Below are 23,210 nucleotides of genomic sequence, written 5' to 3' on the forward strand. Positions count from 1 at the left end.
CTGCTTGTACACCAACCACATCATTAACATCACGTACGCTCTGTGTGTGCATTAATGACAAAGAGCAGAGCACTTTATTGCACTTAATTTATATGCAGACTTTATATTTATATTATTAAATCATCAAAAGGAACAGGTTACATCGAAAACCATGAACAAAACTATGCAAGGTAAATGAAAAGACAACCTCGACTACATTAAATACGGCTTCACAACAAGTATAAACATGCTTTGTGCTGGGTTGCCACTTCATGTCCCATGTTTAAAATCAGGGTCCTAAAGCAAAACTAGTTGCAAAACACTGCTGTGTGAATAAATCTTAACTTAATATTCTAACTGCGCTACAGTCAGTACACTGAAAGTAGGTCATGGTGCAGAAAGGTTTTGACATATTTGGGTTGAGCGTCACTGCTGGATCACCACAGACTCTACTTCTCATACTTTAAATATTAACACATATGCACTAACCAGCGGCATCAATGCAGGCTTTACGCGATGAGCGTCTTTTGCGGTTTCCACCATCACATGGCTCATCAGCACAGTTACAGGCCAAAGACTGCTGGCCAAGTCCACCACAGTCAACTTTCTCAGTCAGTAAGCTCAGGCTGCTTATAAGGTGTGTAACATCTTGTTCTTCTCCATGATCTGTTAGCTCTGGGTCTGTGTGAGTCTTCAGTTCCTCTGTTTCTTCTCGGCCACCCTGATTTTCTTCAGAAATCGCAGTCATGCTGTAGGACTCATCCACAGTCCAGCCCTGAGTGGCCCAGTAGTGAAACTGTTCCCAGTAGTACTGGTATGTTTGGCTGCAGAGCTCATCCCAGTCTGGCTCTGAGCGGGGACAGTCCTGCTCTGTGCTACTGGAGGTCTCGGGGTGTTTCTCCAGCCAGCTCTGCCACAGCAGGCCCTCTCCGTGCTGGTTCCAGTACTTGAGCCAAGCCTCCTCTGATGCAGGAGATTCCTGTTCAGCGGAGTTCTCAGTGACGTCACTCGCAGCACACGGTTTATTCTCCTCAGAGTCCTCCTCATGTGTATCGGCATAATCTGAGAGAGTTTCCAAATGCATGGTGCCTCTTTTGTTCTTCGGTCTCACTAAAACTTGGCCCTTAAAAACAGGAAACAATAGTTAATTTTGGCTTTTATAAGCATGGCCAAATCATTTCCTAAAGTAAGTGGGGTAACACTTATAGTATCTTTCTTTACTAACAATAAAAATAAAAATAAAAGAACAGTGAGCATCTTTACTGCACACAATCCAGGGACTCATAAACAAATATCACAAAATCGTACAAACCAAGGCCGTTTTAATTTCTGAACAGGAAAAATTGTGTAATTTCATTCTGTACATTTTGTATTGTTGAATATACAGTATGTAAATATCGTTTATATCAAATAGCTTCCTCTGGGCAGTCCTAAATTATTTTTAAAAGATTCTGCAAAATAGATGTAACCTTGAGCAGAATATTCATGTATATTCATATCTGAAAGTGTGTGAACTACTAATGTTAAATGTTTGCTTGTCACCCTGTACCAAATTATGTGCTTGCTGTGGACTTGAGGTCTTTTGGCCTTCGTTTGCATGAGTCTATGGTCACAAGATCACAGAATGTCCCAATTGTCATTCATTTTATACTTCAAAAGGGTGCTCAAGTGCATCCGGTTTGTGGCCGCAATGCACCTTTGATGCATCCATGCGGCATGACGTCACCAATGCATGAACTTCGAGGAGGACCACCATTTGGGAAAGGGCCTACTTTTTAATGGACATTATTAAGGGTTTCCATAAATGGACAGTAGTGGTGTTGAATAAACATGTATAAGGCTGGGCGTTAGGATGATGTAATTAGACTGACAAATATCCTGATGCCGATCGCTACAGTCATTGACAGTATTGGGAAATGAAAAAACCATGGAGCTTGGAAGTTGCCAAATAGTTATCATGCACTAATGTTTTTAGATACTAATCAAAATATTAAAACGTTAAAAGGATTACGGATTAAAGTAGCCAGTTGTGTCCATTTTCACTGGCGACTTGTTCTCTGAATAGCATGAAACATTTTCCAGTTATAACCTACTCTCTAGACTCAGACATGGCTTGTAACAAATACACTATGGCTTAGGAACTAGATAAAAACAGCACAAATATTAGAAATTTCATTATTAAGGAAATACAGCCTGTTGAGAAAATACATTTTTATGAAATGGCATTAACCTCCTGAGACCAGAGTGTGAAAGCTGTTCATTTTCTATTTCCCTTTTTGATTTGTAACTAGTAGCACCTAGTAAACAGGTCAAAAATAATAATAGTAATAATTTCTACAGAAAATGGTTTCCTAAAAATGTATGGAAACATATGTGGACAGCGGAACGAAGTTGTGAAATTTTAAATAATACCAAGCTATAGAAAGTCTGATTTTTAAATTCAAATTGTTTATTATGTTTCCAGGAGTGTTGGTAATTCATGTTGAGACGTAACAGACATTACATCAGAAATGCATAATTAATTCTGATTCAAAGTAATGGCCAGCATCATCCAATCACTGCCAACCATGATAAACTAAAATTATACATTATAAATTCTGAATCTATGTACTGATTATCATTGTCCCATGTCTCCCAAACATGTTGAGTGGTCCAAACATCATCTGCAGCCTGAAACTAAACTTTTGACCGGATTTTAAGAGTGAATTCACTTAGCTGCAAAGAGAGCTATAGGATGCTCCCTTGCTCCCTATTTAGTGAATGACTTAACCTCCAGTGTGTTGTCTGTCTTCACTGGTCTCAGAATAGTTCACCCCATATTTTCATCCTAACTCCATATAAAGCCTCTGAAAGCAAGATTTTTCAGCTTTTGGATGAACCCATTGATTCTCAATCTGATAATGCAAAGTAAATATCGGATTTCTAAGGAAAAAATGCGCTTAAGTACACATTATAGTGAACACTGTGTTTAGCAGGGTGGCGTTTCGTGATAAATCACTCAAATTTTAAAACTGGCATATTGGATGAAACTAGAGACTCTAATCTTTTGACTCAAACAGGTTTCAATGTAAACATTTAATTAGGTTTCTTACCAGATGTAGTTTTGTTGTCGTTTCTCCCAAAGACAAACTCTGCTGTGATCGACGCCATGTTGTTTTGTCACATGACTCTGTGAGTCCAAAGTTTACTGACAGCACAGAGCATTTTTTTTTTAAACACTGGACCTTAACGCTTAATTTACACATTTTAAACCATGACTTGCACTGCACACAAATAAGTAATATTGGCACTATATTCATGGTGTTAGCCAGAGGGGAACTGGCCCCCACAGTGAGCCTGGTTTCTCAGTAGACAACATCTTAGGGAGTTTTGTGTTCCTTGCCACAGTCGCCTTTGGCATGCTCATAGGGGTTCTAAATACAATTATTATTTAATTTTTATACACAATTTACAATCATATATATTTTTTTATTTTCTCACTTTTTTCTCCCCAATTTGGAATGCCCAATTTCCAATGCGCTCTAAGTCCTCGTGGTGGCGTAGTGATCTCAGTTGCCTACATGCCTGAGACAGTCAATCCACGCATCTTATCATGTGGCTTGTTGAGCGTGTTACTGCGGAGACATAGCGCGTGTGGAGGCTTCACACTATTCTCCGCGGCATCCACACACAACTCACCACGCGCCCCACCGAGTGCGAGAACCACATTGTAGTGACCACGAGGAGGTTACCTCATGTGACTCTACCCTCCCTAGCAACCGGGTCAATTTGGTTGCTTAGGAGTCCTGGCTGGAGTCACTCAGCACGCTCTGGATTCGGACTCGTGACTCCAGGGGTGCTAGTCAGGGCCCCCAACAATTTAATCAAACTACACAATGATCACTCTAAGACTTTATAGATCTTCCAGTTTCATTTTTTTGTTAATGCATGATCTTCTGTAAAGCTGCTTTGAAACTATGTGTGTTGTGAAAAGCGCTATACAAACAAAAATGACTTGGATTAAATTAATTTAAATTATGTGTTGCATATAGCGAAGCCAAATTACATGTGTTCGCAGGGTCGCACAAGGTTAAAGCAAACATATTGAGAATCATCGCGTTCTTAATGAAAAACTTTTATTCAAAAGTTTTTCAAAACACACTGCTTTGTGACATCAACTTATATTCATCAACCATTTTATAAAGAACATTTTTAATTTGCAGGCCATGGATTTAAACGTACGTTTTCTTTTTAGTAAAATTATGGCATGCGTAGGCCCAAATAAACAACCTTACAATTTGCTTGGGTAAAGCGCAGTTTAAGAAACAAAGATGAAAGTAATCAAATCATAAAATAATTAAAAACAAATATATAAAACACCTTTACCTTAAACCTAAAATTGAGTTCCATTACATTTTCTTTAGGCAGCATTAACTGCATTAACGGAACGCAATACAAATACTAATTCGATAAGAACAGTGAAATTTATTAGGCTTAAACTGGTGTTTTCTAATTGTTTAAGCACAGAATTAGTGAAGTAAACAAACTGTTGTAGATGTTTTATGAAAGTAGAAATTATGTGGGTTGTATTGAAATTTCTAGAGGTAATGGTTTATTTATATTTCAATTATTATTATTATTATGATTATTATTATACTCACTATTATCTTTGCAATTATTATTGTTTTTAGATTTTAATTTGTATTGGTAATTGTATTTTGTAATTGTAATTGTATTGGTCCTAGACGAATACTTGCGTGACGGCAAACGGGGCCGGTGGAGGAAGTTAAAAGACGGTAAATGTTTGGATTTGGGGAGGTGGTTATAATGTTTTTTTTTTTATTTTATTTTTTTTAACTTTTATTTTTTTGCCTTTTTGTCATTTTAATTGTTTTTTTTTTTTTTTTTGGTTTAGATTGAAATGCAGTTTGAATTTAGAAATATCTTTGTTTGTTTCAAGAAATTAATTTCATTTTAAACTAAAATCGATTGGTGAATGTGCATGCAAAAATATTCACCAATCCCTCTGCAGTGGGGGCAGGGAGGTTGACGATGTAATTGCATATCGCAATATATATATATATTTTTTAATACAAATATCTTGATAAAATTTCTTGCATATCGCCCAGTCCTATACATGTAGCTTTATTTCTATTTACCATTACTAAAATAATTTAACATACATAATGTAAAGTCTTGCATCCGAAATGGATGTAAAAGGCACAGGAGCAAAAATAGACATACAGTTCTCCTCTGTTCTGATGAGCTGGCAAACTCCACAGGAAGTCCCATACTGGCCATGAGCATAGTCTCTTCATCCACAACTGCCTCCTCCTCATCCCCCTCATCCTCATTCTCATCTATATCATCCTCAGAGCAGTTATGATCTTCCAGAAGCTCTTCCTCATCATTAGCTTCAAGATCTATTGAGAAACAAGAGGTACCTCAACAAACAATTCGTAGAGTTATTTGGGCCTTCACACGTCAATCTTCACTTGCAATACTGCAACCAGTTCCATGTATTTAATGCAAGCAAAAAAAGAAAAACTGTAAGCCAGAGTACAGTGTCAGCAGAAGTGAACATGTAAATGCGCATCCTTCTATTTATAGATGATCAGATATTTAAAGGAAACTGTACCTTGCAATCCATTTTCAGTCTGACTCAGTATGGATTTAAAATCTGACCGATACAATTCTCGATCACTGTGGAGAAGAATAAGAAAATTTGTGCACACCATTCACAATGTTTTCATGTTAACTGACAACATACCATGCTAAACTACAGTCAATACACAAAGGGGTCCATCTTACACAGTTAAGGTCTCACAGTGCTACCAGGACAATTTCATCTTAAAACTTTGGAGCAGTTCAATATCTACAGCATCAGTCTATTAAAAATATCGGAGTGACTATTTGCACTAGGTGTAAACAGCACCTGCCACAATGCGCAACTATTTGCACTCAAATATTCTGGTGGAAACAGAGAAATTTGAGACAAACTGCACCCTCAAGTGTCGCTGCAGTGGCTTGGGGTGTAACAACGGTGCAGATGTGCTTTTCTCGTGCGGATGACCCGGGTTTGGTTCCGCCTTTTGTCCTACTTTTTCCCATATTTCTCCACTCTTAATATTTCCTTTCATACTCCTTATAATAATAAATAAAATGAATACAAAGGTTGATCCGGGTCAAATTAACCATGCTTTTCCTATAGTAATATTGTAGTAACCATGTTTTTTTTTGTTTTGTTTTTTGTGGAAGCCACAGTTTTGATGCAATTATTAATATGATATTAATATATTAACCATGTTTAATTTTGTGGTTACTATGATTTTACTACAAAATACCATGGTGATACTATGGTTACTGCATTAAACCATGGTTAATTTTTGTAAGGGAATGTTAGGGTTAGATTTAGGGGTTTGGTAGGGTGACTGCAGGACTCTAAAACACAAACACGCTGCAGTGATGCCCCTATACAGTATGTTAGTATTTAATTTCGGGTGCAAATAATATCTGCCACCATGTAGATAGCATCTAACACTATTTGCACTTAATGCAAAGAAGATACTTTTTGTTGCCATTTGCTCTTATTGTAAAAATATACCATTCTGAATGCTATTAACTTAAAATCATTAACTTAAATCATTGCACGTTTCCATTCACTACATCATTCGCATGATCTTCAGGGAGGCCGCCTTGGAGCAGCTGACTGACCTCTTTGCCTAGAAAAGAGTTGTATTTGCAGTATTGGAGCAATTGTACATTGTTTTTAAATGCTGAAATGGCTACTATGCCCATACGTCGCCAGCCTCCGTATACCTGGCAGTGGCCGTGCTCAAAACTGTTTTGGCGCATTGTGAGGACCCACTTTCACGGCCAGCCGTTAGCAAAACACTTCCGAATGTCAAGGGCTATGTTCGAACAATTGTGTGCCAAGGTTGGACCTTTCGTTGGGCCAGACACATCAAGCTATTGCATACCGAAAGCACGTGCAGAAATTGTCAAAACTAGGGATGTGTGGGGACTACCACCCATGGAGTCGCGAGTATGAATCCAGGGTGTGCTGAGTGACTCCAGCCAGGTCTTCTAAACAACCAAATTGGCCCGGTTGCTAGGGAGGGCAGAGTCACATGGGGTAACCTCCTCGTGGTTGCGATTAGTGGTTCTCGCTCTCAATGGGGCGCGTGGTAAGTTGTGCATGGATCGTGGAGGGTAGCATGAGCCTCCGCATGCTGTGAGTCTCTGCGGTGTCATGCACATCGAGCCACGTGATAAGATGCGCGGATTGACCATCTCAGAAGCGGAGGCAACTGAGACATGTCCTCCGCCACCCGGATTGAGGTGAGTAACCACGCCACCACGAGGACCTACTAAGTAGTGGGAATTGGGCATTACAAATTGGGAGAAAAAGGGGATAAAAAAAACTAGGGATGTGCATGAGTAATCGATTAATCGAGTACTCATTCAGTTTTAAATATTCAACTAGTAAAAAACACTACTCGAATATTGCGATTTGATTTTCCTTTGAGGCTTTGCCTGCCGTGGGCAAATTTAAACTGCTTCTCTCACCTAAATCTTAATGTTACAACTCAATGCATTGGTTGGTGCTATGGATGCATGACGTTGTTAACGGAGCACCCAAAAAGAAAATTCTGTAATTATTAAAGTGACTGTATCGCTTCAGAAGATTTGGAATATATGTTTCTATGTGTGAGTGCAAATGTCTAGATCTTGTGGTTTATGCATAGTTCTCATTTTTTCATAAGAAAAATTTAAAACTTAACTTAAATTATAAATTTCAAATAATCGCTTACTCTTTTTTGTATTTGAGTACTTGACTACAAAACTACTCTAAATGCACATCCCTAGTCAAAACATGTAATAATTTAGCAAATAAACGGTTTCCATCACCTTAATGCGTATTTTGACTTATGCGAAACTCCACCTCTACACAGCACATAAACCTTAAAGCAAACTGTTCGTGTTCCTGCACATATAAAGCTTTCGATTCAAGGTTTCTTGTGTGCTAAATTAAAATTTGCATAAAAATAGTTGGATGGAAACCCAGAAACAGATTCGCTCAATTACCATTTCTGCAGATCTTTACGCCAGAAGGTGGCGACAAAATAAGCGTCTTTTATGTTAAGAATGAGTCACTGAATCATTGACTCAACTGATTCATTCAAAAACACTGACTCGTTTACCATTTTGAAAATGAGTGAACGAGAACGATTCGTTTGTTTAAAATTTTTATTCAAAACACAGATTAATTCCCGAACGAATGCTTTGTTTTATTTTTGCTGGCGCAGAAGAAACGTACAAACTAACCGAAAGGTACGTTTTTCAATATTATTTACTTGTTTGTTGAACTGTAGAGTAAAAATGACCTGCGGCACGTGGCCACAACATCCCTCGCTTCTGTGATATTGCGTAATTATATCATTTGATTATATGAAAACATTCTCCACTCAAGTTCAACATGAATATCTATGATAAATACATACTTGACGTAAGCTCTGGAGCACAGGCAGTGTATGGTCATTTCTCTCTCTTCACTCTGATAGAATATGATGTCAGCTAGAGGAACAACATTCCGCTTTCCATAATCAATCATAATGATTGGTTGTGATGAGGATGTAAAGAGATCTCAGAGAGCTTCCTCGAAATCTCTAGTTTATCATCTTTCTTGTTGCTTAACGATACAAATAAAAACGACCAAGGGATACAATACATACAAATACTGGTGGATTAAAACTAAAATATAATATCTATCCAGTTTATCAGTCTCGCTGTACTTGGCTTTGAGAGTTTTCCCCCTCGGATTTTGGACATTTCCCGTCAAGTTAAAAGACTTTTACCAAATTCACGATACAAAGACAGGTTAAACGAAGCTGTAAGCCTTTTATTATGAAGTTCTTCGGCTGTCCAAGGAAGTCGACATGAGCTTTTTCCTGTTTGTGTCACATGTGAAGAGAGCCGGTGTTCAATCAGGAAGGAAAACATTTACTGAGGACAGGATCAATTTCATCGAGATAACATCATGTAAGTAGCCGCTGAGAACAGTTTACCTTAAACACATCATCTAAAACAGCAGCATTTGTTTTAATTTTTGGAGTTGTCAAATGAGTGCGTGTAATTGCTGGAGGATTCATGTAAAATCTGGAGTTTTTCTTTTTTTGGTACTAGTTATGAACCTTTCCCAATGCAAGTCAGACCTGTCTAATCAGTGACATCTTTTCTGTTACATCTTTTTTAATTTTACAATGTTCATCCAAAGGATGCTGAAGTTTGTCTGTGACTGAGAAGGACAGAATAAACAGCACACAAGAACTCACTGGCATCGATGTCATTTTATTCTAGGTCATCGATGTGAAGGTGGCATGTTTTGCCGAGCAACACATTGTCGCAGGAGAAGGTTCGTGTTTTTTTTTTTTTTTTTTAAATAACTGATTCAATACAGCTGTATTTTAATAATCTGTCAAATGACTTGCTTTTATTATTATTATGACAGCATGCATGCATACAGTTTATAGAACAGAAAGATCCTGCTTGGTTGGCTGACCATGTAAACAAAAGTAGCTTAGACTGGTTTTAGGTGTTTTTTCTTTATATATATATATATATATATATATATATATATATATATATTCAACACCACGGGGATTAAACAAAACTAAAAATAGTGCCAATATGACTTATACACACATACAAATAAAAATAGATTATGGAATAGAAAATAACTTTAAAAACTTTAAAGAAATGAAGAAAAATATGCCATATCAAGCAATCAAATATAGACAAATAAAGTCACAAATAACAGAGGCATAAATGGGGTCATGCAGCACAAGAAATAATAAAAATAAAAGACAGTGAAATTTGAGCAGTGTATTTACACACTGTTCTACTACTTAAAGGGATAGTTCACCCAAAAATGAAAACTCTTGCATCATTTACTCACCCTCATGCCATCCCAGATCTGTATGACTTTCTTTCTTCTTCCGAGCACAAAGATTTTTAGAAGAATATTTCAGCTCTGTAGGTCCTTTTAATGCAAGTGAATGGTAACCAGAAATTTAAAGCTCCAAAAAGCATATAAAGACAGCATAAAAGTAATCCACACGACTCCAGTGGCTAAATCTATATTTTCAAAGGTGTTATGATAGGTGTGGGTGAGAAACAGATAAATATTTAAGTCCTTTTTTACAATAAATCTGTACTTTAACTTCACATTCTGATAGTGAAAATGGAGATTTATAGTAAAAAAGGATTTAAATATTGACCTGTTCTTCACCCAAGATGATTGCATTGCTTCAGTAGACATATTAAACCACTGGACTTGTATAGTTACTTTTATGCTGCCTTTATGTGTTTTTTGGCACTTGAAAGGTCTGGTCATTCAATTGCATTGAAAGGACCTATAGAGCTGAAATATTCTAAAAATTAAATAAAAAATAAAAAATCTTCATATGTGTTCAGAAGAAGAAAGAAAGTCATACACATCTGGAATGGCATGAGGGTGAGTAAATGATGAGAGAATTTTCATTTTTGGGTGAACTATCCCTTTAATGCTGCTCAGAGCATGCACATATTCATTTACATAGCAATTACAATTGCATAAATAATGTTATGAGATTACTGTTAAATATAATTTATGAATCTAGAAATATAAAACAAATGAAAACTGTGTAACAAGTTATACATGTGAAGTTAGAAGTTTACATACACTTGGGTTGAAGTCATTAAAACTCATTTGTTAACCACTCCACAGATTTCATGTTAGCAAACTATAGTTTCGGCAAGTCGTTTAGGACATCTACTTTGTGCATGACACAAGTAATTTTTCCAACAATTGTTTTCAGACAGATTGTTTCACTTTTAATTGACTATATCACAATTCCAGTGGGTCAGAAGTTTACAAACACTAAGTTTAAAAACACTTTAAGCAGCTTGGAAAATTCCAGAAAACGATGTCAAGCCTTTAGGTAATAAGCCAATTAGCTTCTGATAGGAGGTGTACTAAATTGGAGGTGTACCTGTGGATGTATTTTAAGGCCTAATTTCAAACTCAGTGCCTCTTTGCTTGACATCATGGGAAAACCAAAAGAAATCAGCCAAACCATCAGAAAAAAATTGTGGACCTCCACAAGTCTGGTTCATCCTTAGGAGCAATTTCCAAACGCCTGAAGGTACCACGTACATCTGTACAAACAATAGTATGCAAGTATGAACACCATGGGACCATGCAGCCATCATACCGCTCAGGAAGGAGATGCATTCTGTCTCCTAGAGATGAACGTAGTTTGTTGCGAAAAGTGCAAATCAATCCCAGAAAAACAGCAAAGGATCTATATCCACAGTAAAACAAGTCCTGTATCGACATAACCTGGAAGGCTGCTCAGCAAGGAAGAAGCCACTGCTCCAAAACCACCATAAAAAAGCCAGACTACAGTTTGCAAGTGCACATGGGGACAAAGATCTTACTTTTTGGAGAAATTTCCTCTGGTCTGATGAAACAAAAAGATAACTTTTTGGCCATAATGACCATCGTTATGGTTGGAGAAAAAAGGGTGAGGCTTGCAAGCCGAAGAACACCATCCTAACCGTGAAGCATGGGGGTGGCAGCATCATGTTGTGGGGATGCTTTGCTGCAGGAGGAACTGGTGCACTTCACAAATGATGGCATCATGAGGAAAGAAAAATTTTGTGGATATATTGAAGCAACATCTCAAGGCAAAATGGCTTAAGGACAGCAAAGTCAAGGTACTGGAGTGGCCATTACAAAGCCCTGACCTCAATCTGATAGAAATTTTTTTTGGGCAGAACTGAAAAAGCGTGTGCGAGCAAGGAGGCCTACAAACCTCACTCAGTTACACCAGTTCTGTCTGGACGAATGGGCCAAAATTCCAGCAACTTATTGTGAGAAGCTTGTGGAAGGCTACCCAAAAAGTTTGATTCAAGTTAAACAATTTAAAGGCAATGCTACCAAATACTAACACATTGTATGTGAATTTCTGACTCATTGGGAATGTGATGAAAGAAATAAAAGCTGAAATAAATTATTCTCTCTTCTATTATTCTGACATTTCACATTCTTAAAATAAAGTAACTAACTGACCTAAGACAGGGAATGTTTTCTATGATTAAATGTCAGGAATTGTGAAAAAACTGAGTTGAAATGTATTTGGCTAAGGTGTATGTAAACTTCTTACTTCAACTGTACTTTTGAAAATTAAACTAAATTATGACATACATTACTGTGCAAAAGTCTTAGGCACTTAAAATGTTTCACAAAAACATTTGTCATAAGGTGGTTCTTTATATCTTCAGCTTTAGTGTGTCAATAGGAAATATACTTTTTAGACACCTTTTGCACATAGAATAGAATAGAAGAACAGAGAGCCCTGCAACAGATGCATGGCCCCCTAAGGGGCCCCACTGAACACAGAGTCAGTCTGGGATTACATGAAGAGACAGAAGCAATTGAGACAGCCTAAATAGATAGAAGAACTATGGCGAATTCTCCAGAAAGCTTGGAACATCCTATCTGCCAACAACCAAGAAAAACTGTATCCAGGTGTACCCAGGACAATTGGTGCTGTTTTGAAGGCAAAGGTGGTCACACCAAATATCAATTAATTGATAAATGAAAACACTATATGGCATTATTTTTTTAAGAAATCTTCACTATGCAGTATTTTGTGCCTATAACTTTTGCACAGTACTGTGTATGCTCTATCATGACAACAAAAAGTTTAAGGCTTCTTTGTGCTGCATTTTATTTACACAGAACCAAAGCAGCCTCAGAACTGCCTTTGAAACTCGGGGCTGAGTTGGGTCAGAGCAGGCGTAATTTAGTCTGGCTTTTATCCACTGTTGTGTCTTAACAGCTCAGAGAAGGCTGTGCAAAGGCGTCTTCACTTTTTATGGCTTTTTTGGAAGAGGTGAACAAATTTTAAATGTAAATTCCAACATCTCTTTGAAAATGAGAGAAAATAGGTTAAATTTGCAACCCTTTACACTTATGAATTAAGTACTTGGCAAGTAAAATAATTAAGTTGCATAGAAAATACTTCAATCAAATTGTGTAAAATTGTTCTCTTCATATGGAATAAAGTGATCGCCTGAAGCTCCATTATTGACAGTTCCTCTCTTTCATCTTCAGAGCTGCCCTTTGGCAGATTGTTGCCTTGTGCTGCAGGGAGAGGCTAACAGTGAAGCAACATGTCCAGTGAGAATGAGTCCTGCCTGTTTGAGAATGGATCGGTCAGCTTGCTCTCCTGCTTTATTCATGTGTGGGAGGAGTGGGCTGGACTTGGACAGTTCAAGGACTACCTCAGTTTCTTGGAGTATCTGCTGTGGGTTTTCACACCTCTAGCTGTGGTCTTCATCCTGCCTTTTCTCATAGTTATCCTCCTCTATCTGTCCATCCTCTTCCTCCACGTGTACAAGCGCAAGAACCAGTTGAGGGAAGCTTATTCTAATAACCTGTGGGATGGTGCGAGGAAAACTCTGGCTACCATATGGGATGGACATGGAGCAATATGGCATGGTATGAAATGCATATGAGGGATTTATTGAGAAGTTTTTTTTTATTTATTTTTATCTTAAATTAAACTGCATTGGTGTGGCACTTTTCTTTGCAGTCACATTGTCTACATCCATGGGGCTGTTAATGAGATCTTTGAGTGATAGACAAGAATAGCCAAAGCATAATTAGTGAAGTAATTAAAAAGTCATTTTTAAAGACGTGGTTTAAGATCTGGGATATTCTTTATGTGTGTGCTATCACTTTATCTCTACTTTTTCCCCAGCTTTAAACTGTCTTATCTTTTGACAGCTCAATTAATTATGGTCTGATGTTTCAGGCATTAAATTGCAATTTTAAAATGTAAATGTGTAAACTGTTCAGTCTTAATCAAGCCGAGAATCTAAATAACTGTTTTGTCTGATTCAGTGCACCAACTTAATGTATTCTGATTCATTTTACAAAGTGCAGCGACATGGCGTCTAAGTCTAAAAGCCATACTTGAACAATTGACCTTTATTTTTATTTTTATTTTTTCACAGTGTTGTAAGTTGTCTGCTTTAATTTTGTGTAGGGATGCTATTTTTTGTTGTTATGAAACCACAGTTTTTAATTCGAATACTTCAGTTCCATGTTATTGCATGAAAATTCACAAACAAAATGTTAAATCGCTTTCCCTGCATACTTGTTTTGTAACAGGTTATGAAATCCATGGTTTAGAGAAGATTCCAGATGAAGGGCCTGCACTAATAGTTTATTATCATGGCGCTATTCCTATAGACTACTATTATTTCTTGGCAAGTCTTGTTATTCAGAAGGGAAGAACTTGTCATTCGGTTGCTGATCATATTCTGTTCAAGATCCCAGGTAAACACAACTTTCATAATGGCATTATGTGCTCAGTCAAACTTACTTTGTTTTTGACACAGTAATTATACAGTAATTACCTAGTTTTAATTAAATGCACAGTGACTGTACATGTATTACACTGGTCAAAACCTGTTTCTTTATCATCAGTGAACATCAGAATGTTAAAAATGAGTCCTTCTTGGCAGGGTTTAAGCTTCTCTTGGAGGTGTTTAGTGTGATCCATGGACCGCAGGAGGAGTGTGTCAAGGCCCTGCGGAATGGACACCTCTTGGGCATCTCTCCTGGAGGGGTACGGGAAGCCCTGTTCAGTGATGAGACGTACTCTCTGTTCTGGGGCAAACGCAAAGGATTTGCACAAGTGGCCATTGACTCTGAAGTGGTGAGTGGCCATCCCCTTTTCCTACTCATTTAAAGTCAACATGAAATAAAAATTACCCGATTTACATCCTTAAAGGAAAATTCCGGGTTTAAAGAGCACCTATTATGGTTTTTAATCGTGCCTAATTTTGTTTTAAAGGTCTCATACAATAGATTTACATGCATCCAAGGTCAAAAAACACTTTAATTTGCTCATAATTTAAATTGCAGCATTACCTTTTTTCCCAGTGTCAAAAACGACTCGTTCAATGATCCGTTCTAAAGGATTCATTCTAAACTCCTCCTTTCAGAAAGCCTGCTCTGCTCTGATTGGTCAGATGTCCCAGTCTGTTGTGATTGGTCTACCGCTTAGTGTAGTGTTTGAGGGCGGGTCAAAGCTGTTCGCGAGCAGCCAATGAAGACCAGAGGCGGGTTTTTTGTTACCAAATTACGTAGGTTAGTACAGGAAGTAAGTCTGGAATTACTAAAGACTCGTTTCAGGTGCTCAGAATCGGTTCATTCTTTTGGGAGTCAATAACTCCATTTGTCGTGCACTTTGATTTTTGAAACTTTTTTACATTCACAAACCAATATATAACACACTACATGAAAGGTAATATTTGAAAAACCATAATAGGTGCTCTTTAATACAAGTTAAACTGAATCAACAGCATTTGTGGCATAATGTTGATTATCACACAAATTAATTTTGACTTGTCCCTCCTTTTCTTTAAAAAATGCAAAAATCAGGATTCCAGTGAGGCACTTACAATGGAAGTGAATTGGACCAAATCTTAAATGTTTAAATACTCACTGTTTAAAAAGTATAGCCACAAGACATAAACGATATGCGTGTTAACGTGATTTTAGTGTAATAAAATCGCTTACTAACCTTTTCTGTGTAAAGTTATGACCAATTTTACAACAAACCCTAAAACCATAAAATTACTATTTAAACAACTTTACAGCTCAAATAATACACAAGTTTTAACAGAAGAATTAATGTAAGTGCTTTTATTTTTATTTTAAGCTTCAAATTTCTGCCTTTAAAACGTCCAGAATTTGACCCCATTCATTTCTATTGTGAGTGCCTCACTGTATCCTCTGTTTTTTTGTTTTTTTTTAAAGAAAAGGAGGGATGAGTCAAAATCTTTTTTTTTTTTTTTTTTGTGGTAATCAAATATATGCCACAAATGCTGTTGATTGAACTTAACTTGTATTGAACCCGTAATATTCCTTTAATGCACATTCCTGTTCTTATTGTGAGTTATTCACTGGCACATGTCATTCCGAATACATTTTTTTTTCTTTAATCACAATGTAATAATTTTCTCTTACTCTGAAATGTCTTGCCTTTTCCAGTGAAGTCACTTATTAGTTAATGTTAACCAATAGCCAAATAGCTATGTAGGCATTGTTTTAACCAACTCATTTGGTCTGAAGTTAATTCTGGTATGTAAAGGCCACCATTGACACAATGCATTCCCAAAAAATCAAGCCCCCCCTGCATTTTTTTCCTGTTTGAGTAACCTGTTTCATTTGGAAATATGTCACATTACGGAAGTAAAATGGCAATTCACATTAACTTTAATACTTACCAGTTGGTCATTTTGTCCATACAGCCAATAATACCCATGTTTACTCAAAACGTCAGGGAGGGATTCCGCTCTCTTGGAACATTGAGTGAGTCATGCACAAAATATTGAACTTTGCCACAGTCTCATGATAGTTTAATGCAAATAGATTACATACTATTATGAAAGAATCCTACTTTATTAAATCTTCAATTAATCTGTTTTTCCTTCAGAATTTTTCAGATGGGTGTACGAGAGGTTTCGCTTGCCGATAGCACCCGTGTATGGAGGTTTTCCAGTTAAATTTCGCACCTATTTGGGTGACCCCATTCCATATGACCCCAAACTCAATGCAGCTGAGTTAGCTGAAAAGGTAGGACTCCTCTTTAGTCCTGTAAAGGTGAAGCTCTGACTTTTTGTTGTGTTTGCTAAAATGCCATATTTGCAAATCTAAAAAATAAAATAAAAAATCAAGAGGTCATAACCTCTACATTGTCCTACCAAGTCCTGATCTATTGTTGACTACGCCAACATACTCTGTGCAGTGTTATTTTATTGCACTGTCCCACAAGGGCATATTCCACTTGAGAGAGGAATCACCATTCATCAAGTATGCAGGTGTATGAACTCATACAGTAGGTGCAAAGTGAGGGAATACTTATATAATGAAAGACATCAGAGAGGAATGAACAAAGTCTGGTGCAGGGTGCTTAGCTCCCCTAAAGGCTGTTTTTCTGTAAAATTCCATTATGAGGAACAGTTACAGCCTCTTCATAGAAATCATCCAGGTTTTTCCCCTGCTTTCATCACTTGCTACCATTAAGTGGCTGGCCATAACAACCTGATGACTGTTTTGCTTTCAGAATGGACGTACAATGGGCTTCAATAGGGCTTCACATTTTTTTTCTAGTCAACAACAGGTACTGAAAAAAGTATTTTCTTGAGAATGAATTTCTCAGCAAAGCCCATATGGGGGCTAAATTAATCGCAGTACCCTTATATATAGAATTGTACTGATAAAAAGCCATTGGTGTTTTATTTTTTCTTTAAATATTGGTAAGAATACAGATTATAGAGAGAGTTCACCCAGAAATGAAAATGTCATCGTCATTAGCTGTTTCCATCCAAGTTGTGAATTTAAAATATCCGAAAAACCATAATATTGCAACAACAATGTGCGAATAAAGCCGCGTTTCCATCCCATGTGTTCAAAAGAACAAAGTCACCACTTCCGGAAAAATTGTAGCCACTGTGACTCTTTTATTAATAAAATACTTGCAGTTTAGAGCACACAGGCGAAACACTGTAAATAACTTTGTCTCATGTCTTGAAGCGACAGCGCGTCACACATTTCTGGGAGCATTATGTGTGTACATTCCTCCTTCCTTGTGTCTTGGCCGTGCGGATCTATAATATATTTTTCAAAAGTGTCAATTAACCTGCTCTTCAGCACAGTTTAAGTTTGTATTCGTCTTACTTACTCTGCAAACTCTTTGTATCTTTGGATTTTCAGGATATTTCTGGGGTGGCCAGAGCAAAATTTCAGATGCGATGATTGGTCCTCTTGTTAGTCCAGCTATGAATCAATTATTTAGTCACATGACTTTTTTGAAGCACATTTTTTAATTCCTAATAAATTCAGTAGGAGTTTATTTGGTAAATGTGTTTCCATCATAGTTTGTGTATTTCTTCATATTGAAAAAAAAAATGTATTCGCATCTCGCTGTTTCCATCCAGCAGTTTTTATGTGATATCCCAAAATGCGCATGAAAATACTTGGATGGAAACCCAGCTATTTACTCTCACTCATATTGTTCCAAACACAAAAGTAGATGTTAGGCAAAATGAGTCACCATTCACTTTCATTGTATGGAAAAAAGATGCATATAAAGTGGATGGGTAACTGAGACATAATGCCTTAGCATCTCATTTTGAATTCAGCGGTAGGAAGAAAGTCAAATGGGCTTGGAACAACATGAGGGTGAGGAATTTTCATTTTTGGGTGAACAATCCTTTTAAGGCCAGCATATAAGGTTATGCAAATTAGACCCGGTAGCTGCAGATTAGGCCTGCACTATGTTCAGAGGGAATTTTGGACGATTCTTCCTTACAGAACTGCTTAAGCTCAGCCATATTCTTAGGATGTCTGGTGTGAACGGCTCTCTTGAGGTCATTCCACAGCATCTCTATTGTGTTCATTTCTTTTTCTGAAGCCATTCTGTAGTGGATTTACTTTGATGTTTAGGCTCATTGTCCTGCTGCATCTCCCAACTTCTACTGAGCTTCTGCTGGTGCACTGCCACCCTGACATTATCCTGTAGGATATCTTGATAAACTTGAGAATTCATTTTTTCCTCTGATGGCAAGTGGTCCAGGCCCCGAAGCAGCAAAGCAGCCCCAAATCACGATGCTCCCTCCACCGCACTTCACCATTGGGATGTTTTTCATGTTGGTATGCAGTGCCCTTTTTCCGCCATACGTAGTGCTGCGTGTTCTTCCCAAACAATTCAAACTTATTTTCATCAGTCCACAAAACATTTTCCCAGTAGCGTTGTAGAGTGTCAAGGTGGTCTTTGGCAAACTTCAGGCGTGCAGCTAATTTTTTTTTTTTTGTTGGAAAGCAGCGGCTTGCTTTATGGTGTCCTGCCATGGACATCATGCCTGTTTAATGTTTCTGTATAGTAGACTCATGAACAGAGATGTTAACCAGTTCCAGTGATTCCTTCAAGTCTTTTGCTGTCACATTAGGGTTCTTTTTTACCTCATTGAACATTCTGCGGTTTGCCCTTTAAGTCATCTTGGCTGTATGACCACTTCTAGAGAGAGTAGCCACAGTACTAAATCATCTCCATTTATAGACAATTTGTCTAACTGTGGACAGATGAATATCTTAGCACTTCGAGATAACTTTAACCCTTTCTCTAATTAGCTTTTGTTTATGTCATTAGCCTAGGGGTTCACATACTTTTTCCAACCTACCACCGTAAATGTTTGAATTTTATATTCAATACGTACAAGAACGATACAATAATTTGTGTGGTTAAAACAGATTCTGTTTGTTCATTATTGTAACTTAGATGAAGATCAAACCAGATTTTAAGACAAATTTATACATAAGTGCAGGTAATTCCAGAGGGTTCACATACTTTTATTGCCACTGTATAGCATGTGTAGTTGTCAGAGTATACATACAGTGTCAATTTAATGCACTTTTGTTACCCAGCCACAGCCTTACCATGATGAAAGCATGCAACTGCAGTTTTAATCTGATTTAAAAATAGTAGTATGTAACGATGTGACATAAGCACTGAAGCTACCAGAATGTCCAGCACTATCTAAAGGTTTTGAAACACTTTAAATACTGCTCACAGTGCTTCACAATGGAATTTGTACTTTTTGATGCTCTACCGTTAGCTCACTCTCTGGATTTTCACACTTGGAATTGTCAACCGAGGGTTATTCTAAACTCTGAGTTAACATAATCCTCAGTTATCTTGCACTATGTTGCTCACTGGTCATACATTATACTCCAGGGATCATAACCCAGGTTTAAAGGCGGGGCCTAACCCTCATTCAAAATTACAAGTGTGAAACATTGCTTAACCAAGCGTTAAAAATGCTGCAGCTCAGCTTCCATAGAGAATTAATTAAACTCCTGCTTTCCACTCACTCTGTGCCATTGGACACATACTGTTAAATAAAACATCGACCTTGTGAAGAGTTCATATTCACTTTATTTTGTTTTTCAACCCAACTTATCCATTCAGGTGCAAAAGGCAGTGCAAGCACTTATCGACAAACATCAGAAGATACCTGGCAATGTCCTCAGAGCTCTTTTGGAGCGATTCCAGAGGGAACACAAAGAGGAATAGCACACTTGCTTCTCTCAGACTGAACAAATAAACATACTGGAAATTTTATGATATTGTTACACCATAAGATGAGCGACTATGTTACTGACACGATAGTGGACTTATCTAGAGCACGAGAACAAAAGTATCAGCATATATTGTAATGTTGCATATCAAATAATGGTGCGTGTCTTTGTAACGTCTGGTTACACGTTGTCTTCTATGCATGTTTGAGAACGTGAGGTCTTGAGTTTTTGTGTGATTTCTTTTGAATTTACAATTTATTTGCACACTTTGATCTATTCAAAGGACCACTGCCAAATGAGTTTTTTGTCCACAAAGCCTTTGGTTACTTTTTTATGTCTATTCTTTCTGATTGATGAATCATTATGTTATAGTATATTAGAATTTGGTATAACTAATACTTTCAACAAGAAGTCCATTACAATATTTACCTTCCTGAATGAATTAAAAATTGTATATGTATTATAAAATTAATTGCATATCATGATTCACGGGAGTTTGTAAGCACACTTAATAATAATATGATGAGAGGTACATTGAAGTTGAATACTAGAAATGACAAGTTCTAGTCAAATTGTCTGCTGAGATAAACGGGTCAGTACATAAATATAAGTTAGTAAGGCCAAAACAGCTCTCAAAGCTTTCCTCAAAAGGGCAAAGTAAAAACATAACATGCTGATTATAAAAAAAGTATGCATTGTGCAACTATTAGTGTGTTTTTATTACAGGCAACAAAGCATACTTATCAGCATTCATTATGATTCTGTAACATGTATTTTATTTTACATGCTATTTCAACCAGCATTATGGCTCTTGAATCTAATGTGCTGTCAAGTCTGATCTAGACTGTTTGGAAATTAATGGTTGTAAATTTATGATTTTATAACAGATTTTATTATTCAAAATAAAAATACATATGTGTTTGTAAGGTCTGGCACAGTTTTTAATGCACCCTTTCTTATATTCCGTAAACCTGTCATCCTTTCCTTTAGGAAAAAACATTTTCTGTTTGTGACATAAATATCAAATGTCAGCATGAGCAGTCTTCTTCAACCTATCTCCCGTGATCTGTCTACACATCCAGTGTATAAAGTTTGGTATAGGGTTTGCAAATGCACCAGTGTTACTATTTATAAATCTGTTTGGTATTGGTGGACAACATGTGCATTCATTGTAAATCCCTCCCCCTGAAAAAATAAAATTTGTTTTGTTTGGAAGAAAATCTTTATTATTTATGATTTCTCATTGCCTTATGCATGGATGCAAAATTTACTCTGAATCTGAAAGAAGTTTGCAAGGGAGTCTAATAAAATGACCACAGTGTACTTTATTAAATTAATTTGGTACTTTGTGTTGCATTAGAATCAAATAAAAATTTACAAAAATCCAATATGTACAAAAATGTAGCGTTCTTTTGTTTTACTCTTGAATTTACAATAAAATTAGAGAACATATTTGATGCATTTTACGCACTTCAGACTTTCATCACACAATACAACTTACTTAAGAGACCAATAATAGACTTTTTTTTTTTATGTTGCTTTTTTTTTGTGTAATTTAATACATCACATACACCACACTAGTTTTACCATTATTATGTCATATGTAACTGCCATCATGTGGCACCAATCTCTAATCAATAGACACCCTTCACAATCAGGACTCAGAGAGGAATGTTCTTTTACACATGTACATTTGCATACATTTATTTACAGTTAAATAGCCATTTGCAATTCACTATGGAACTTCCATTGCAACTGAAATACCAGTAAAGTCTGTACATCATATCTGAAAGCTGAACAGAATGCCATCTCTAATGCAGAGTTCATTAAATTACTGTGCTTGTACTAATATCGTGCTCTATTAATAACCGCTGCTAATCATTAATCTAAAGGTTTATCCCCCCGGGTCATCATTTTGATTGTCGGCAAATTCTTTTCTGTCCGCATCCTTTTTGTCTCTGAAAACCGCTTGCAGTATACGCACAGTAATTCAACATCATACTAAATGTGCATACAGACAAAAAAAATCAGTTCACAAAATAAATAGGAAAAAAAACAAAAAACAACAACAACAAAAAAAAAAACAGAAAATGTCCCTTATGAATAATTAAACCTCACATAGGCAAACATTGTTTAAGGCAAATAAAACAGAATCAGCTTGCATGATCGCAACATGAATTTATGATCTCCCCTGACTGCTGTGAGTAGTTGTACAATTTTGAAGTCCTGGTTTTGAGCTCTGCTTTACTGATTTACTGGTAATAAACAGAACAGCCTTCAACTCTTACACCAGATTAATTCTCATCCACTGGGACTTGTAATGCTGATCTCCATTGCATTAAATTCCTTTATATCACCCACATCAACAACTGGAGGTGGAGAGTGGTCTGTTTAAAATACCGCTTTGAGGTAGGTTATAGTTATGAATTAGTCTTTCCAGAGCAAAGGAATGGTTGATGATTTTATATATATATATATATATAATATAAATATCATAGTATATATACACAGATCAGCCACAACATTAAAACCACCTGCCTAATATTGCGTAGGTCCCCCTCATGCTGCCAAAAGAGCACCAACCTGCATCTCAGAATAGCATTCTGAGATGTTATTCTTCTCACCACAATTGTACAGAGCAGTTATCTGAGTTACTGTAGACTTTGTCAGTTTGAACCAGTCTGGCCATTCTCTGATGATTTCTCATCAACAAGACATTTCTGTCCGCAGAACTGCCCTCACTGGATGTTTTTTGTTTTTGGCATCATTCTGAGTAAATTCTAGAGACTGTTGTGCGTGAAAATCCCAGGAGATTAGCAGTTACAGAATTACTCAAACCAGCCTGTCTGGCACCAACAATCATCCATCGATTATCTAATCAGCCAATCGTGTGGAAGCAGTGCAGTGCATAAAATCATGCAGATACGGGTCAGGAGCTTCAGTTAATGTTCACATCAACCATAAGAATGGGGAAAAAATTTGATCTCAGTGATTTCGACTGTGGCATGATTGGTAATACCAGATGAGCTGGTTTGAGTATTTCTGTAAC

The 23,210-nt window shown here is 36.9% G+C and overlaps 2 protein-coding genes across 5 annotated transcripts in view; one reads left to right on the forward strand and one right to left on the reverse strand.

The window, feature by feature from the left end:
- The window catches only part of LOC127442354 (trimethylguanosine synthase-like), a 35,202-nt gene extending 26,384 nt beyond the window's left edge, over positions 1 to 8,818 (reverse strand). Inside the window, exons 1-4 of one of the 2 annotated variants that reach the window (XM_051700314.1) lie at positions 8,463 to 8,818; positions 5,597 to 5,661; positions 5,203 to 5,381; positions 469 to 1,102 (exon numbers count right to left, since the gene is read on the reverse strand). In XM_051700314.1, the coding sequence (XP_051556274.1) occupies positions 469 to 1,102; positions 5,203 to 5,381; positions 5,597 to 5,661; positions 8,463 to 8,572 (988 nt within the window). In that variant the 5' untranslated portion in view covers positions 8,573 to 8,818. The remainder of the gene's footprint in view (positions 1 to 468; positions 1,103 to 5,202; positions 5,382 to 5,596; positions 5,662 to 8,462) is intronic. The other variant, XM_051700313.1, reaches the window with a different exon arrangement.
- A 106-nt stretch (positions 8,819 to 8,924) lies between these two features.
- Positions 8,925 to 22,652, forward strand: LOC127442372 (transmembrane protein 68-like). Of its 3 annotated transcripts, none has more exons than XM_051700357.1 (8): positions 8,925 to 9,000; positions 9,319 to 9,373; positions 13,121 to 13,507; positions 14,183 to 14,350; positions 14,539 to 14,732; positions 16,333 to 16,393; positions 16,518 to 16,657; positions 21,152 to 22,652. In XM_051700357.1, exons 3-8 carry the CDS (start codon positions 13,180 to 13,182, stop codon positions 21,224 to 21,226), a joined length of 966 nt encoding a protein of 321 aa, XP_051556317.1. In that variant the 5' UTR covers positions 8,925 to 9,000; positions 9,319 to 9,373; positions 13,121 to 13,179; the 3' UTR covers positions 21,227 to 22,652. The 3 variants fall into 3 exon arrangements, with proteins under 3 accessions (XP_051556317.1, XP_051556315.1, XP_051556316.1); XM_051700355.1 differs by having other exon boundaries at positions 20,052 to 22,642; XM_051700356.1 differs by having other exon boundaries at positions 8,930 to 9,000; positions 9,236 to 9,373; positions 20,052 to 22,643.
- The last annotated feature ends 558 nt before the right edge of the window (positions 22,653 to 23,210 follow it).

Source organism: Myxocyprinus asiaticus, chromosome 6 (assembly GCF_019703515.2).
Source record: "Myxocyprinus asiaticus isolate MX2 ecotype Aquarium Trade chromosome 6, UBuf_Myxa_2, whole genome shotgun sequence".
Classification (NCBI taxonomy): domain Eukaryota; kingdom Metazoa; phylum Chordata; class Actinopteri; order Cypriniformes; family Catostomidae; genus Myxocyprinus; species Myxocyprinus asiaticus.

Excerpts from the sequence above, each read along its gene's own strand:
- LOC127442372 (XM_051700355.1), top strand. The coding sequence starts at position 13,180 with ATGTCCAGTGAGAATGAGTCCTGCCTGTTTGAGAATGGATCGGTCAGC. Across the intron at positions 13,508-14,182 it reads ACATGGAGCAATATGGCATG|GTTATGAAATCCATGGTTTA; the intron begins GTATGAAATGCA and ends GTTTTGTAACAG. Across the intron at positions 16,394-16,517 it reads CCGCTCTCTTGGAACATTGA|AATTTTTCAGATGGGTGTAC; the intron begins GTGAGTCATGCA and ends TTTTTCCTTCAG.